We start from the raw sequence: 16,690 nt of genomic DNA, 5'->3' as shown, positions 1-16,690 counted from the left end.
GCGCGGAGCTGTGAACTGCACACACTCGCTGGCCAGACTGGGAGACCTTCAGGATCCAGAATATCCAGTCCGACTGTTAATTGTAGTTCTCTCAGGAACAATAAAAAAAAAAAAAAAAAAAAAGATTTAATTTTAACAAAAGGTTCCCTTTAAAATAAAATAAATGCTAAGACCAAAGTCCCGGCAGGGAACTAGGTCCTACTCTTAAACTAGGCAGAAACAAACTGAATCCTGTAGCAGAGTGAGTGGGTGTATGCCTTCAGGGACTGCCCCATAGGCGTGGTAAACTATTTTCCTGCCTAGTGTCCTAGTCCTGTAGGGGGGGCAGCATAACCCAATGGTTAAGAAGAATATGGAGCTGCGTCTGTCAGAATTTTTTTTTTGTTTTATCACATTATCACAGAGGACAAAGTCCCCGATCTGCTGTTTTTTGGTGACAAGTTCCTGTTAATGAGATGCACATGCATGGTGTGTAGTGGGGCACTGCTACTAGGGGTTTCAACGAAATTCCAGAGCCGCTGGACTGCTTTCATCTGACAGGCGGCAGCCTGCTTGTCAGATATACATACTGCATCGGGAATGTGTGTGTGTGTGTGTGTGTGCATGTGTAAACCCCCCGCTGTTAGGCCTGCACCCGCTGTCACAATTTGAAACCAGTGAGGCTGTCTGGGGCTCCGCCTCCACATGGCGGCTTTATTTATTACATTTCCTGTGAATTAAACTAAAGTACAGTTAGCCTCTGTAGCCAATAGCATGTAGTTCTCTGATTCTTAATGCCATTCAGTAACTGCCTGTCCATATATGAGTAGACTGATTACTGAGTGTCTGGAGGATCCATGCATTGCTCCCACAATCTGCTGATCGAAGGTGCAATGCAAAAAAAAAAAAAAAAAAATAATGAATGCACTTTTACCTGCAAAAAAAAAAAAAAAAATGTGCATTATTATTTTTTTTTTTTTTTACAAAAGGTGATCTTGTTCTATCATTGAGGCTGGGTTCACACTTGTGCGATGACAGACATTCCGTGTGATTCACACCGCATTGCTGTGCAGATCACATGCAATGTCTGTGGGATGCAAATTCAGCCAAAAAACAAACTGTATGGCTGAAATCGCACCGAAATGGTGCAGGAACATTTTTTTTTTGGTCTGCATCGAAATGGATCGCATGGGTATTCATGATTCCTGTACTATTTGATAGTTTACACTGCAATCTGATTTGGGGGTGTCATTACCTTTACATTTACACCCCCAGCGGTTTGCAGATATCAGTGTAAACCAGTGTGCGATTCAGTTGCAATGCGGGAACCTGCACTGGAATTGCAGGATCTCCCGCATCACACCAGTGTGAACTAGGACTTAGCAACCACGGTCGTTCAATTGAACAATGGAAACATGAAAAAAATAAAACAAAAACAAAATGTAACGCATACAAATACATGACAAATAAAAGGGATTGTAAATGTTTAAAAAAAAAAATAAAAAAATTACAAAAACACAGGCCCTTCTGGCTCCTACTCATGGTATATCCTCAAGGCAAACTTCTTGCTGCGGGGGGCACACCTGCAGATTTGCTCCCAAGCTGCTTGTGTCTATAAGACCGCACGTCTCTGTCCTGCCCCAGGATTTGAAGGACAGTAGTGGGAGCCAACAGCTCCTAAAACTCACAGCTGTTATAGCTGGGAGAAGGGAGAGCCCTGATATAGACGAGCACAGTGCTGGATCGAGTGAAGGCTCAGGTCAGGTATAAAAAAAAAAAAAAAAAAAAAAGGAGGGAAGTGAAGGGGCATACTGCTACCGAAAATACTATTGCAAGCAATGCAATTAAAGTGGAACTATACATCACCTTCAGTCCAGCAATGCAACGTCCCAGAGCTCCCCTGGTTGTCGGCTTCCAGGTCCTCACCACCAGCTGCTGTCAATGACCGGACTGCGATGATGCCACTCTTACGCATGTGTCCCATCAGCTTCAGCATTGCTAAATTTGTACAGTGAGCTGCACGTGTGAACTCACTGTACAGGGGCAGACAGACAGGCAGGTAACAGGCAGGGGCAGAAGAGACAAAGCATGTCTCTTCATTAAAAAAAAAAAAAAGAAATCTGCCTATTTGCCCATTTTTACTTTCAAGGGTAAAAAATGGTTTAGGCTTTAGAACAACTTTAAGTTATCAGTTAAAAATCAATATATAAAAAAAAAAAAAAAACCAAACACCGCCCCGTCTTGCTCGACTCTCAAATTTGTACAATGTGGTAATTGTTTCTTCTCAACCTACTATTGTCATACGTGCAACTTCTGGATGTTCTTGGTAGAAGTTTTTCTCAAATTTTGGAAGTTCGTTTAAATCCCATCTTTTTTTGCGAAGACGTTCACCTGGATTACCAAACTTTGGAAACCGGGGGCCACCCATGCTGGAAAAAAGGAAAAAAAAAAAAAAACAAACACATACATTAAACCATGGTTATTTTTTTTTTTTTTAGCAGACCTGGCACTAGATAGTTTTCCATTTCAAGTGCATGCTAAGAATGAGCCAATTTAACACATGTATTTATTACAGTACTCTCCCTGACAATGCCTTGATCTTCCATGCTCCCTCCAAGACTGATGCCATCTTTGTACAAGCATCAGCCAAGGTCAGCATCTACTTCCTAGATGAGGACATCGGCCCTTAGATAAAGCTATAGTATATTAAAAAGGTATCTGCCTTTAGAATACCTGCATAAATAGTATACTATATGCATTTATGTGTGTCAGCTTTTTCTGTAAACATGTCTGCATCATATTTGTAACTGATGTCATTTGTCTCAAATACTGTATGTACAATAAATTATTAAAGTTTATATTCTACTTTTGTATCTTAGTTCGTGACCTGCCTCAATTAAAGTCCCAAGACCTCTGTTTTCCGTTTGAAGAATCCACTAGTGTATGGCCAACTTTATAGGCAGCCTTTTACCAGACAGGAAATTGGGAGGAAAACCCTCCAGCAGCAGCACAGACCAAAAATATTAATGTTCTCTAAAGAGAAAACAAACAAAAAAAACAAAATCTGGCGGGGGGGGGGGGGGGGGGGGGGGGCGGGGAGGGTGATGTTGAGAAAGGACAGAACAATCTTTAGATTTTTTTATTTCTGTCTGTGTCACTGCTGCAGATTTCCCCTCATTGTCAGCGGTATGCGAGTTAGGCTCACCACACAGACATTATAATCTGACTGTACAATCAACTTAAACTATATGAGTACCCGACTAAACCAATTAGTTTGTATCCAGTCAGCCAATCAGGTAGGCCCTCGCACTACATACCCTTTGGTAGATCTAGGGGAGATTATAATGTGTTTGGTTACTTTACCACTTGCCTAAAAGCCGCCACAGTTATACTTCGGCAGGTTGGCTCTGTTGCGTGAAACGACATACATGTACATTGTTTCTTGTAGCAGTTAGTGGGGGCAGTCGTTTAGGAACACAGGTCTGTGTTCATCCAGTAAATACGACCCCCACACAGTTAGAAAGCATCCCCTAGGCAGACACTTAACCCTTTGATCGCCCCTTGTTTTAACACCTTCCCTGCCAATGTCATTAGTACAGTAAGTGCATATTTGTAGCACTGTCACCGGTCCCCCAGAAAAGTGTCAGTTAGGTGTCTGGTCTACTGCAATGTCACAGTCCCGCTAAAAATTGCTGATCGCTGCCATTACTAGTATAAAAAAAAAAAAAGAATAAAAATGACAAATCTTTCCCGCAGTTTGTAGACGCGATAACTTTTGCGCGAACCAATCAATATACACTTATTGGGATTTTTTTTTACCAAAAATATGTAGCAGAATACACATTGGCTTACAATGATGAAAAAATAGTTTAAATTTTTTTTTATTGGAAATGTTTTATAGCAGAAAGAAAAACAAATAAAAAATTGCAGGAGGTGATCAAATACCACCAAAAGAAAGCTAGATTTGTGAGAAAAAAAAAAAAAAAAAAAAGGACATCAATTTTGAGTACAACGTTGCATGACCGTGCAATTGTCAGGTTAAAGTAACTGGCAAAAAAAAAAAAAAAAAATGGCCTGGTCATTAAGGGGGTAAAAAAAAAAAAGAAAAAAAAAAAAAAAAAAAAAAAAAAAAAAAAAAAAAAAAACTTACAATCTGACTATAATCTTCTTTAGATCTGCCAACAACTATGTAGTGGAACAGACTTGCCAGTTGAGGTAGGTCCTCATAACATAGATTACAGGAGGTCCCTGGGTTACGAACAAGATAGGGTCTGTAGGTTTGTTCTTAAGTTGAATTTGTTTGTAAGTCGGAACCGGTACATTTTTTAAGTGTAGCTACAGCCAAAATAATATTTTTTACGTTTTTTGGATAGCATAGGGAAGGGTTAACACCCCTGTAACATTTGTTTTGCTGTCTGTTTCCCTGTTCAGAAGATTTAACCTCACTTTGTCCCTATGAAAATTGGATTTTGAAAATGCTGGGTTGTTGTGGAAACAAGGATTGGTTAGAAAGCTTCAGTGGAGACATGTTTTTTCCCATGAGAACTCTTACAGGAGTAAATTTCCCTTCCTAGGAGTAGATTTCCCCTCACTTCCTGTTGTCTCCCTCCTTTTTGTAAGTAGGAGTCGTTTATGAGTCCGATGTTTGTAACCCGGGGACCGCCTGTATACTGTCAGATTTTATAGTGACCTTAAGGCCTCATGCACACTGGACGTTTTTGGAGCAGCGTCAGACGTTTCTTTTTGCAGCTGCAGAACGCCCATCCATGTTATTCTATGGACTTATGCACACATAGAGCTTTTAGCAGCTCCAAGTGGCACAGGCGTTTTACAGCTCCAAAAAAAAAAAAAAAAAAAACTGCGTTCTGGAGCTGCAGCGTCAAGCTGTAAAAACATCTGATGCTGCTAAAGGCTGAATAACGTGGCTTAACGTGCGTTAAGCCACGTTAAACGTTTTTTTTTCTTCCATTCAAAATCAATGGTTCCCTATTGATTTGTATGGAAGACGCATCGCAAGTCGGTTTAGGATGATCCGACTTGCACTGTGAGAATCTTGAGGGGGAACTCCACGACAAAATGGTGAAAAAAAAAAAAAAAAAAAAAAAAAAAAACAGCGTGGGGTTCCCCCCCAGGCTCCAAACCAAGCCCTTCGGGTCTGGTATGGAATTTGAGGGTAGCCCCACGCCGAAAAAAAAAAAAAACGGCGTAGGGCCCCCCCCCCCCCCCAAAATCCATACCAAACCCTTATCCGAGCATGCAGCCCAGGAAAGGGGAGGGGACGAGCGAGCGACCCCACCCCCCCTGGACCATACCAGGCCACACGCCCTCAACATGGGGGGTGTGGGTGCTTTGGGGCAGGGGGGGCTCTGCCCCCCCACCCCAAAGCACCTTGCCCCCATGTTGATGAGGACAAGGGCCTCTTCCCCACAACCCTGGCCCGTGGTTGTGGGGGTCTGCGGGCAGGGGGCTCATCGGAATCTGGAAGCGTCGGAGGAGGACCAGAGGAAGAAGACGACCAGAGGACGCAAAAGAGCAGAAGGGCAAAAGAGCAGAAGAGCGGAGGGGAGAAGACAAGAAAAGCGGAGAAGACCGGATGAAGATTTTTAATAAACTTTTCAAAACGTCTCCTGTCATTATTTACATACACTGCCTTTTATGGGGTGAATGGGTAGGGGTACAGTGTACCCCATACCCATTCACATAGGGAGGGGGTCCGGGATCTGGGCGGCCCCCTTGTTAAAAGGGGCTTCCAGATTCCGATGAGCCCCCTGCTCGCAGACCCCCACAACCACCGGCGAGGGTTGTGGGGAAGAGGCCGTTGTCCTCATCAACATGGGGGCAAGGTGCTTTGGGGTGGGGGGGTGCAGAGCACGACCCCTTTCCTGGGCTGCATGCTCGGATAAGGGTTTGGTATGGATTTTGGGGGGGACCCCACGCCGTTTTTTTTCCACCATTTTGGCGTGGAGTTCCCCCTCAAGATTCTCACAGCGCAAGTCGCACCGCAATTCAGATCATCCTGATCCGACTTGCGGTGCGCCTTCCATTCAAATCAATAGGCTCCCATAGGGAACCATTGATTTTGAATGGAGGCAGAAAAAACGCTGCTAAAAGGGCCGTGGCCAAACGTGCAATAAATGCAAATGGAAAAAGCTACTAAAAGCACGTTTTTACAGCTGCTTTTTCCTGGCATCAAGAAACAGCTTTGGAGCTCGTTTTTATGACGCCCTGTGTGCTTGGAGCCTAAATTTCCATTTTTAGCCCCCATGCACACTGGACGTTTTTGGAGCTGCTGTTAGCAGCGTCAGACTTTTTTTTTTTTACAGCTGCAGAACGCCCATCCATGTTATTCTATGGACTCATGCACACATAGAGCTTTTAGGAGCTCCAAGTGGCATAGGCGTTTTACAGCTCCAAAAAAAAAAAAAAGAAAAAAAAAAAAACCCCAGGACCTGTGCGTTCTCGAGCTGCAGCGTCAAGCTGTAAAAACGTCTGACGCTGCTAAAGGCTGAATAACGTTGCTTAATGTGCGTTAAGCCACGTTATACATTTTTTTTTTCTTCCATTCAAAATCAATGGTTTCCTATGGGAGCCTATTGATTTGAATGGAAGGCGCACCGCAAGTCGGATCAGCATGATCCACTTGCGGTGCGACTTGCGCTGTGAGAATCTTGAGGGGGAACTCCACGCCAAAATGGGGAGGAAAAAAGAAAAAAAAAAAAAAAAAAAAAAAAAACTGCATGGGGTTCCCCCCCAGGTTCCAAACCAGGCCCTTCGGGTCTGGTATGGAATTTGAGGGTAGCCCCACGCCGAAATAAAAACTGTGGGGTCCCCCCCAAAATCCATACCAAACCCTTATCCGAGCATGCAGCCCAGGAAAGGGGAGGGGACGAGCGAGCGGCGTGCTCTGCACCCCCCCCCCCCACCCCAAAGCACCTTGCCCCCATGTTGATGAGGACAAAGGCCTCTTCCCGACAACCATGTAGCACGGACTTTATTATATATTTATTTTTGTACCTATTCACCATTGTTGGCACTATATATATTGTAAAGTTTTATATGAGATTTTTAACAGCCGCAGGGCTGTTTTTATCATTTGCACTAATATTATTGAGCAATCAATTATAGCACATTGCACTTTACACTATTTTGGAGGTATAGGTACACACAGGTGTCACTTCAATTTTCACACTGCATTGCATATTAACATATTTTTTTTTTTTATGAGCACTTTAATATTAATAACACTATTAAATAGGGATAGCGCAGTTTTTTTTAACCAACCTACATTTTACAATACCCATTTACTGAACTAGCAGCTCCCATTTTAGTATATTTATTATATTTGTTTGACTTCCTAATTGGATGCACCAGTGGCACGAGTGATATACCAATTTACATTTATGTAAATAATGACAGGAGACGTTTTGCAAGTTAATTAAAAATCTTCATCCGGTCTTCTCCGCTTTTCTTGTCTTCTCCCCTCCGCTCTTCTGCGTCCTCTGGTCGTCTTCTTCCTCTGGTACTCCTCCGACGCTTCCAGATTCCGATGAGCCCCCTGCCCGCAGACCCCCACAACCACCGGCCAGGGTTGTGGGGAAGAGGCCCTTGTCCTCATCAACATCTGCCCTCCGCTCTTCTGCCTCCTCTGGTCTTCTTCCTCCGGTCCTCCTCCGACGCTGTCCCCGGTGATTATGCCGGGCTCCGCAGCTTATTATATAGCCATTAGGGGTGTGGCCTCCCGGTGACATCACCGGGAGGCCACGCCCCTAATGGCTATATAATAAGCTGCAGAGACCGGAGACCGGCATAATCACCGGGGACAGCGTCGGAGGAGGACCGGAGGAAAAAGAAGACCAGAGGAGGCAAAAGAGCGGAGGGCAGAAGACCAGAAGAAGAGCGGAGGGGAGAAGATCGGATGAAGATTAATAAACTTTTCAAAACGTCTCCTGTCATTTACATACGCTGCCTTTTATGGGGTGAATGGGTAGGGGTACAATGTACCCCATACCCATTCACATAGGGAGGGGGTCCGGGATCTGGGGGGGGCCCCCTTGTCAAAGGGGGCTTCCAGATTCCGATGAGCCCCCTGCTCGCAGACCCCCACAACCACCGGCCAGGGTTGTGGGGATGAGGCCCTTGTCCTCATCAACATGGGGACAAGGTGCTTTAGGGGGGGGGGGGGTGCAGAGCCCCCCCTGCCCCAAAGCATCCACACCCCCCCCCCCCATGTTGAGGGCGTGTGGCCTGGTATGGTCCAGGGGGGGTGGGGCCACTCGCTCGTCCCCTTTCCTGAGCTGCATGCTCGGATAAGGGTTTGGTATGGATTTTGGGGGGGACCCCGCGCCGTTTTTCCGGCATGGGGCTACCCTCAAATTCCATACCAGACCCGGTTTTTCCCCATTTTGGTGTGGAGTTCCCCCTCAAGATTCTCACAGCGCAAGTCGGATCATCCTAAACCGACTTGCGATGCGCCTTCCATTCAAATCAATAAGCTCCCATAGGGAACCATTGATTTTGAATGGAGGCAGAAAAAACGCTGCTAAAAGCGACGTGGCCAAACGTGCAATAACGCAAATGCAAAAAGCTACTAAAAGCACGTTTTTATAGCTGCTTTTTCCTAGCGTTAGAAGTGGCTCTGCAGCTCGTTTTTTCTGACGCCCAGTGTGCATGAGGGCTAAAACCTTTTCTGAACAATGGAAAGGTAACAGCTGGAAACCGAGGGTAAAAAACTTTTGTTCTACATACCGTGTTTATGGGAGTTTAGGAGCTGTTATGAGCATTTGTTAGAAGCGCTTTTTAAGGACAACCTCAGCGGACCCTTCCAAATGCCCACAATGCCTTAAAAACAAGTAAATTAACTATTTCAGCCATTCTTGTGGATAGTGGTCTATTTTTTTGTGTTTTTACTATGAATCCCATCATGAGCAGGTGTGAGGAATGGCTCCTGAGGCTCCGAAGACGTTAAGAACTGTGTGAGAGGACCAAGTTAGTTGCTACTGGAAGTTTAAGTTACAGTGCTGAACGCAATTTCAATTTTTCTGCTTTCAAAAAAATAAGAAAAAAAAAAGCGAAGAAGAAACGACATGTAACCTCAACTGCCTCTAAACTACTGTAAGTCACATCTGAGCAATCTGATGTACAGCAATTCTGCCCGCGATTTGAAATTGTGGGATGGTTGCACGATGCCATTACTTTTGAAAATCCAGCCCCCCCCCCCCCCCCTTAACTACGTCATCTTTGACTAAACCAGTTGGGCTTGGCTATGACGCTTCGTCATAACGCAAGCTTGTTGACTGGTGGAAGATTCCAATGCAACCACACAGCCTGCTGCTTTTTTGGGAGAGCAACTGTATCTGTTTTAATTGCTATATGCCAGTTTTTTAAACCTTTTGCCCAAGGATTTGCTTACTGTGATTCCCTTTGCAAGTTTCACTCATTTTTTTGAATAAATATTTTTTATGGGTTACACTATGGGCGTGTAATGCTTCTTAGTTTTTCCTCCTGCTGATGAACCAACCCTGACTGGATCACGTCTGGTGCTTTGGAGTTTCCCTTCATAAGGAGATGGAACACGCACATTTGACCATACTATATGATGGTCATCAGATCCGGTAGGAGGCTTCAATACTTGGTGTCACCTGGGGGTGGAAGCACTATGAATTGTGACTTTGGGGACACTGGTGGAGCAAGTGAATTCAAAGACAATTTATTTCCTTTGGACCTTGTTTCACATGTATTTTTCCTTTCCAGCCCTTGTGTATGGGGCTCTTATGGACACTATATATTTGGTGTGATTTCTTTATACACATTTTTCACCTAATAAGTTTGATGTCATATTGATTCATTTTTGTGTTTTCACAATATGGAGTTAAATACATGAGGCAGTGCTAAAAAAATTGATCACAATTCTTGCATCTAGAGTCACAAATTGCTTAACCACTTACCGCCCGCCCGCCGTCATATGACGGCGGGACGGTGCGGCTATTATCCTGGGCGGACGTCATATGACGTGACCCAGGAAAAGCACGGCAGGCGCGCGATCGCGGGCGCGCCGCCGTGCACTGCCGGTGTCGGGGTGTCCCCGGGACACCCCCCGTCACCGGCAGGGGGGAAACAGACACTGGGCGTGGCTGTTTCCCACGTGATCGGCTGTGTTCCAATGACACAGCCGATCACAATGGAGGCGGCCGGGAGATGACCGCGCATGCGCGATCGGGAGCGCGCAGCGCGGTCATGTCGGTGGCACTGTGTTCCGTAGGAACACAGCTGTCACCGGCAGTAGTAAACAGTCACTGATAGTGACTGTTTACTAGGTGATCGGCTGTGAATCCATTCACAGCCGATCAGAAAATGTAAACAAAGAGCAGTAACTCAGTGTTACTAGCTCTTCTCTCCTCATACAGTTTCCAGTATGAGGGGAGAAGAGCTAGAAATAGTGAGTTACTGCTCTGTACACATGTAAAAGTAAAATCACACTAATAAAGGTCCCCCCACACAGTCCTCAGCCCCCCCCAATGTCACCTGTCACCCAACAGTCACCTCATCAGTGCCCAGAAATTGACACCCATAACGTTCACATGTGAGCGCAGCGATCGCAGGCAGAATCACCGCGATTCTGCCCGCGATCCGGAAATCATTGCAAATTGCGGGACGCCTGTGCGTTGCCCGTTTTTTGCAATAGCACCCCAAACGCTGTGCGATGTTGCCACCATTTCCGCCTGCCGAATCGCGGTAACATCGCGCAAACAACGCATGACGCCCAAAAAAGGTACAAGAGCTTCTTTGGGGCGTCATGCGTTGTTTGCGTGATGTTACCTCAATTCGGCAGGCGGAAATCGCAGCAACATCGCACAGCGTTTGGGGTGCTATTGCAAATCACGGGCAACGCACAGGCGTCCCGCCATTTGCAATGATTTCTGGATCACGGGCAGAATCGCAGTGATTCTGCCCGTGATCGCTACACTCACATGTGAACGTAGCCTAAAATTCACCGGTCACCAGAGACTGCCATCAGTACCACCGTGCACCATCGCCCGTCACCTGTCACCCATCAGTGACCATCGCCCGTCACCTGTCACCCCATCAATCACCGTCACCTGTCACCCCATCAGTCATCGTCACCTGTCACCCCATCAGTCACCGTCATCTGTCACCCTATCAATCATCGTCACTTGACACCCCATCAGTGATCGTCACTTGTCACCCCATCAATCATCGTCACATGTCACCCCGTCAGTGATTGTCATCTGTCACCCCATCAATCATCGTCACTTGTCACCTCATCAGTCATCGTCACCTGTCACCCCATCAGTCATCGTCACCTGTCACCCCATCAGTCATTGTCACCTGTCACCCCATCAGTCATTGTCACCTGTCACCCCATCAGTCATCGTCACCTGTCACCCCATCAGTCATCGTCACCTGTCACCCCATCAGTCATCGTCACCTGTTTGCCATATGCATGCAATCACTTACTGACCGCCTAACGACTATATGCGTCGGCCATTAAAAGCTAAATACTGGGGTTATGGCAGCAGATAGCCCCCATAACCCCGGTATTTTTTGAAACGGCGGGCGGTCGGCTTTCAGATAAGGGTGGTCCCAGTGGCGGATTCGCCGCGGAATTACCCTTACGGTGCAGGGGAAGAGGTGCCCCCCCCCCTCCTGCCGCGTCCCAGACGTTTTCCCAGCTTACCGGACCAGCCGGCAGCGGGGAAAACTATCCGGTCCCGGATCCTCAGAGACAGGAAGTCGAGGGAGGGCAAGATGGCCCTCACTCAACTCTATGGTCTTGGAGGACCGGAGCTACGTCAAAAGACGTTGCCTAGCAACCGGTTTAAAGGGCCGCTTTTTTTTTTTCTTTTTTTTTTTTCCTCTTTCAACAATTTTTTTTTTTTCTTTTCTTTTTTAGTGTAGTTGTGAGGTGTGAGGTCTTTTTGACCCCAGATCTCACAATAAAGAGGACCTGTCATGCCTATTTCTATTACAAGGGATGTTTACATTCCTTGTAATAGGAATAAAAATGATCAAAACATTTTTTTTTTTTAAACTGTGTAAAAAAAAAAAAAAAATTATATATTAAAATAAATAGGAAAAAAAAAAAAAAAAAAAAAATTAAAGCGCCCTGTCCCCGTTAGCTCGCGCGCAGAAGCAAACTCATACGCAATTCCCGCCCACATATGTAAACGATGTTCAAACCATACATGTGAGGTATCGCCGCGATCGTTAGAGCGAGAGCAATAATTTGAGCCCTAGACCTCCTCTGTAACTCTAAGCTAGTAACCTGCAGAAATTTTTAAAATGTTGCCTATGGGGATTTTTAAGTACCAATGTTTGGCGCCATTCTGTGAGCATGCGCAATTTTGAAGCATGACATGTTGGGTATCTAATTACTCGGCGTAATATTATCTTTCACATTATGGAAAAAAATTGTGCTAAATTTACTGTTTTCTTATTTTTTAGTTCAAAAAAGTGAATTTTTTTCAAAAAAATCGCATCTGGAAGACTGCTGCGCAAATATGGTGTGATAAAAAATATTGCAACGATCTCCATTTTATTCTCTAGGGTCTCTGCTAAAAAAAAATATATAATGTTTGGGGGTTCCAAGTAATTTTCTAGCAAAAAAAATGATTTTATCTTGTAAACACCAAGTGTCAAAAATAGGCCCAGTCTTAAAGTGGATAAATGGACAACTTTGTGTAAAGCGCTACTTGGATTTTAGGCCTATGTGTGTGGCCAGGCTGTGAAAAAGTGTTACACATGTGGTATCGCCATACTCAGGAGGAATAGCAGAATGTATTTTGGGGTGCAATTTTTGCTATGTACATGCTATGTGTTAGAAATATTGCATAAATGGACAGCTTTGTGTAAAAAAAAATGTGTTTTCATTTTCTTTCCACATTTTCCAAAAACTTGTGGAAAAAAATGACATATTCAAAAGACTCATTATGCCTCAAAAATTATACGTTGGGCTGTTTGCTTTCCAAAATGGGGTCATTTTATGGGGGTTTCCATTGTCCTGGTGCTCCAGGGCCTTCAAAAGTGCGATAGGTTGTCAGGAAATTATATGTGTAATTTGTGCTCCTAGAATGCCGGACGCTGCTACTTGAATGTTAGGCCTCTGTATGTGGCCAGGCTGTGAAAAAGTCTCACACATGTGGTATCGCCATACTCAGGAGGAGTAGTAGAATGTGTTTTGGGGTGTAGTTGCAAGTATACATGTGCTGTGTGAGAGAAATAACCTGTTAATATGGCAATTTGTAAAAAAAAAAAAAAAAAAAAAAAAAAAAAAAAAAAAAAAATCTTCATTTTGCAAAGAGTTGTGGGAAAAAATGACAACTTCAAAAAACTCTCCATGCCCCTTATTAAATACCTTGGAATGTCTACTTTCCAAAAAGGGGTCATTTGGGGGGTATTTGTACTTTCCTGACTTTTTAGTGTCTCAAGAAATGAGATAGGCCTTCAGTACATCAGGTGTGAGCAAGTGTGATCAATTTTCAATGATTCGCACCATAGCTTGTGGACTCTATAACTTTCACAAAGACCAAATAATATACACTTACTTGGGTTATTTTTACCAAAGATAAGTAGCAGTATAAATTTTTGCCAAAATTTGTGAAGAAAAATGACTAATTTGCAAAATTTTATGACAGAAACAAAGAAAAATTCGTTTTTTCACGATATTTTCAGTCTTTTTTTATTTATAGCACAAAAAATAAAAAACCCAGTATTGATCAAATACCATCAAAAGAAAGCTCTATTTGTGTGAAAAAAAGGACACAATTTTTGTATGGGTACAGTGTTGCATGACTGAGTAATTCTCAGTCAAAGTGTGAGAGCGCTGAAAGCTGAAAATCGGTCTGGGCAGGAAGGGGGTGAAAGTGCACTGTAGGCAAGTGGTTAAGTAGCCACTCATTTGTAATATATGTTTTTAACACGGATAATATACTATATGATTTTTTATTACTTCCCAATGACACCCCAATCATGGCTCGGCTTTGCCGTGATTGCCGCCCGAAGTGCGAGATGCCTGTCGCCCAAAAGAAGTTCCGGAATTTCTCCTGGGTGACAGGCATCCCGCGATTCTGTTTGTGCGAATTACCCACGCTTAGTCGGGCGGGAACCCGCTTATCAATGGACACGCTTGCGATCCCTATCGCAGTGCGATTTTGCCGCGATTGTCACCAGACGAATCGTGGGACGTCTGTCTACTAAGAGACGTTCCAGAACTGCTTTTGAGAAAAAGGCGTCCCCGCAATTTTTCGATATGTCGGGAAACAATATCGCGCCACAATTGGGGTGCCATTGGACCTGACGGCATCGCAAGTGCATCCTACAAGTTGCTGCGACTCAGGATTGCAGGCAAAATCGTGGCAATTCTGCCCGCGATTCAGGGTGGCTAGATGTAAATGAAGCCTCAAACTACTGAGTGTACATGTACACATAGGATAACAGAAGAGTTGAGGGGCTGCTGAAAAAAATGCACAGCTCCTTCTAAACTTCAGTTTAGCAGCTGTAGTGTACATGAGGTCTTACACAATCAACTTTAGATTTAATCACTGTAACCTACCTCATCTACTCAATCAGGCAAAAATCTTCCACTATGAGCCAATAACACAAGCAGGAAATTAGGTTTCTGGGGTGTGGTCAGTACACATTCTGTGTACAGAACAGCTCCAGGTAGCCATATTGCATTGCAATTTCAAAAAGTAAAGGTAATTTTTAATAACATTCAATTACAATACGATCTGTGACGCAATTGTATACGCTATATTATTTTTTCTTTATTTGCTTCCCCGTGAAAGAGGAGTTACCCTTTAAGTGTGTCCCCAGAGGATGCTTTCTAACTGTGTGGAGCATGGATTCACTAGATGAACACAGATCTGTGTTCCTGAGTAGCAGGAACACAAGATCCCTGTGTTCATCTGTGAGAGAACGTCGGTGTGCCTTGTTTACATAGGCAGACTGCCACTGTCTCTATGGGGAGAGATCATGGGTCCGCCGGAATTCCGAAGATTGGCTCCCCCTCTGGCCAATCAGTGTGCGTCCCCACTGGCTATTGCACAAAACGAGATACAGGTACGTTTTTTGTGTAACAGAGCCAACCTGCCGCAGTAAAACTACCCAATCAGGCTAGTCTCTTCCACTATGCAGTTGTTGGAAGATCTAAAGCTAGCTTTAGACTGCATGATCTCTGTACAGTCTCCTTCAGAATTTACAAAACTTTAACAAAAGGGACAAACAAATGCTTGCTCCATTCAATTTGCATATTGAATCAAGATGACTCACATAATTGAGCTAAAGAAGATTAGATTGTATAGTCAGATCATACAGTACGTGGTTAGATTGTAGGATGTGTTTGACATTACATAGCCCCACAAGGCAGCAAAAAAAAATAAATAATAAAAACAGAAGTTTTCCTTTTTTCACTCTAGAACCAGAAAACTAGTTTGATGTTGACTTTAAATCCATTGCTTAGCCATGTATAGCACAAATGGGGATGTCGTCCTTGTGAAACATAGGTTGTCCCGATCTTGTCCCTCACACAGGATGGGAGATGTGATCAGACGGTGGCCGCCCCTCTTCCTCCGCTCACATAATGCCGGGCCGCCTCTCATGGGGTCCCAGCTGCAGGCAGATGTTGTTGTTGCCGCCACAAGTCTCAGCACGTCTCATCATGGCTGACCGGGCACAGCACACAGTCGTCGGCTCCGGCCTCCAGCACTCCGCTCACAACCGCACTCACCCATCTACTAATACACGACTCTGAGCTCAGGCCAGAACAAGCACACTCCCTACACAGACACCACCATTCTTCTACAATAAAACCTTCTCCTCACCCGCCTCGGTCCCGGTCCATGAAGCTTCCCCTCATGATATCGTCGCGCAGCACACGGTGAAGGTAAAGAATTGGTCACTATTGTAGTCAAATAAAACAGACGGCCCTGATGCCTTTTCGCGTTTAGAAGTGAAAATGTTAGAGTAAAGGACGTGAAAGCCAGACCAGCTGATGTCGTCCAGGAAAGCGCCAGCACAAAATGGCCGACGTCTTCTTCCCTTGTTCTTCGTCAATTGCTTGAAATGGCGCGCAACGCTAATGGCGTAGAGTAAAGGCCACTCTGCTGCGTGATTGCCCTGAAGAATAAATTCGTAAATCAGGCAAAGAATAGGAACCCGCCCGCAAGCTACGTCACCCGAAGCGCAGAATTGTCCAGAAGTGGGCGTTCCCGGGCGGAGGAGGAGAGTTTCGTAAAGTGTGCGGGACAGGTGTGGTAAATGTGGTTGCTGGGCGGGAATGCGGGTCACTATTATGTAATCATTCCCAGCAACAAACTTCATTCATTAACTCAAAATAAATGTTCAATAATAGAAAAGTTGTCAGTAAAATAGCGCATGTCAATCATTACATAATCGCAAAAGAGGACCTCCCCCTCTCTAGCCCAATGCAATGGAATTATAGGCTGCATTCACAGTTGGGTGTTTTGAGAATGCACATAAAAGCCTGCCAGGTTTGTGTGCATCTTCTGGCTTCACACATAGGGCTGTTAGGGCAGCCTGTTTATTTCAATGGCTGCCCTACACATATCATAGTAGCTCATGTAACTTTGCAGGTTTTCAAATCGCACATCTTGACGCGTTTGTTGTGCATTTTCCATACAGAAAAACACACATCTGCTTACTGTACTTAACCACTTAAGCCCCGGAAGATTTT

The 16,690-nt window shown here is 44.6% G+C and overlaps 1 protein-coding gene across 2 annotated transcripts in view; it reads right to left on the bottom strand.

Annotated features, from left to right (window-relative positions):
- DDX17 (DEAD-box helicase 17) overlaps window positions 1-16,052 on the bottom strand; it is a 75,940-nt gene extending 59,888 nt beyond the window's left edge. Inside the window, exons 1-2 of one of the 2 annotated variants that reach the window (XM_082266175.1) lie at window positions 15,819-16,052; window positions 2,273-2,408 (exon numbers count right to left, since the gene is read on the bottom strand). In XM_082266175.1, the coding sequence (XP_082122301.1) occupies window positions 2,273-2,408; window positions 15,819-15,853 (171 nt within the window). In that variant the 5' untranslated portion in view covers window positions 15,854-16,052. The remainder of the gene's footprint in view (window positions 1-2,272; window positions 2,409-15,818) is intronic. The other variant, XM_082266174.1, reaches the window with a different exon arrangement.
- Window positions 16,053-16,690: the final 638 nt, after the last annotated feature.

Source organism: Pelophylax lessonae, assembly GCF_965119305.1.
Source record: "Pelophylax lessonae genome assembly, chromosome: 8".
In the NCBI taxonomy this organism is placed as follows: Eukaryota; Metazoa; Chordata; class Amphibia; order Anura; family Ranidae; genus Pelophylax; species Pelophylax lessonae.
This window is presented reverse-complemented; position numbering and strand designations above follow the sequence as displayed.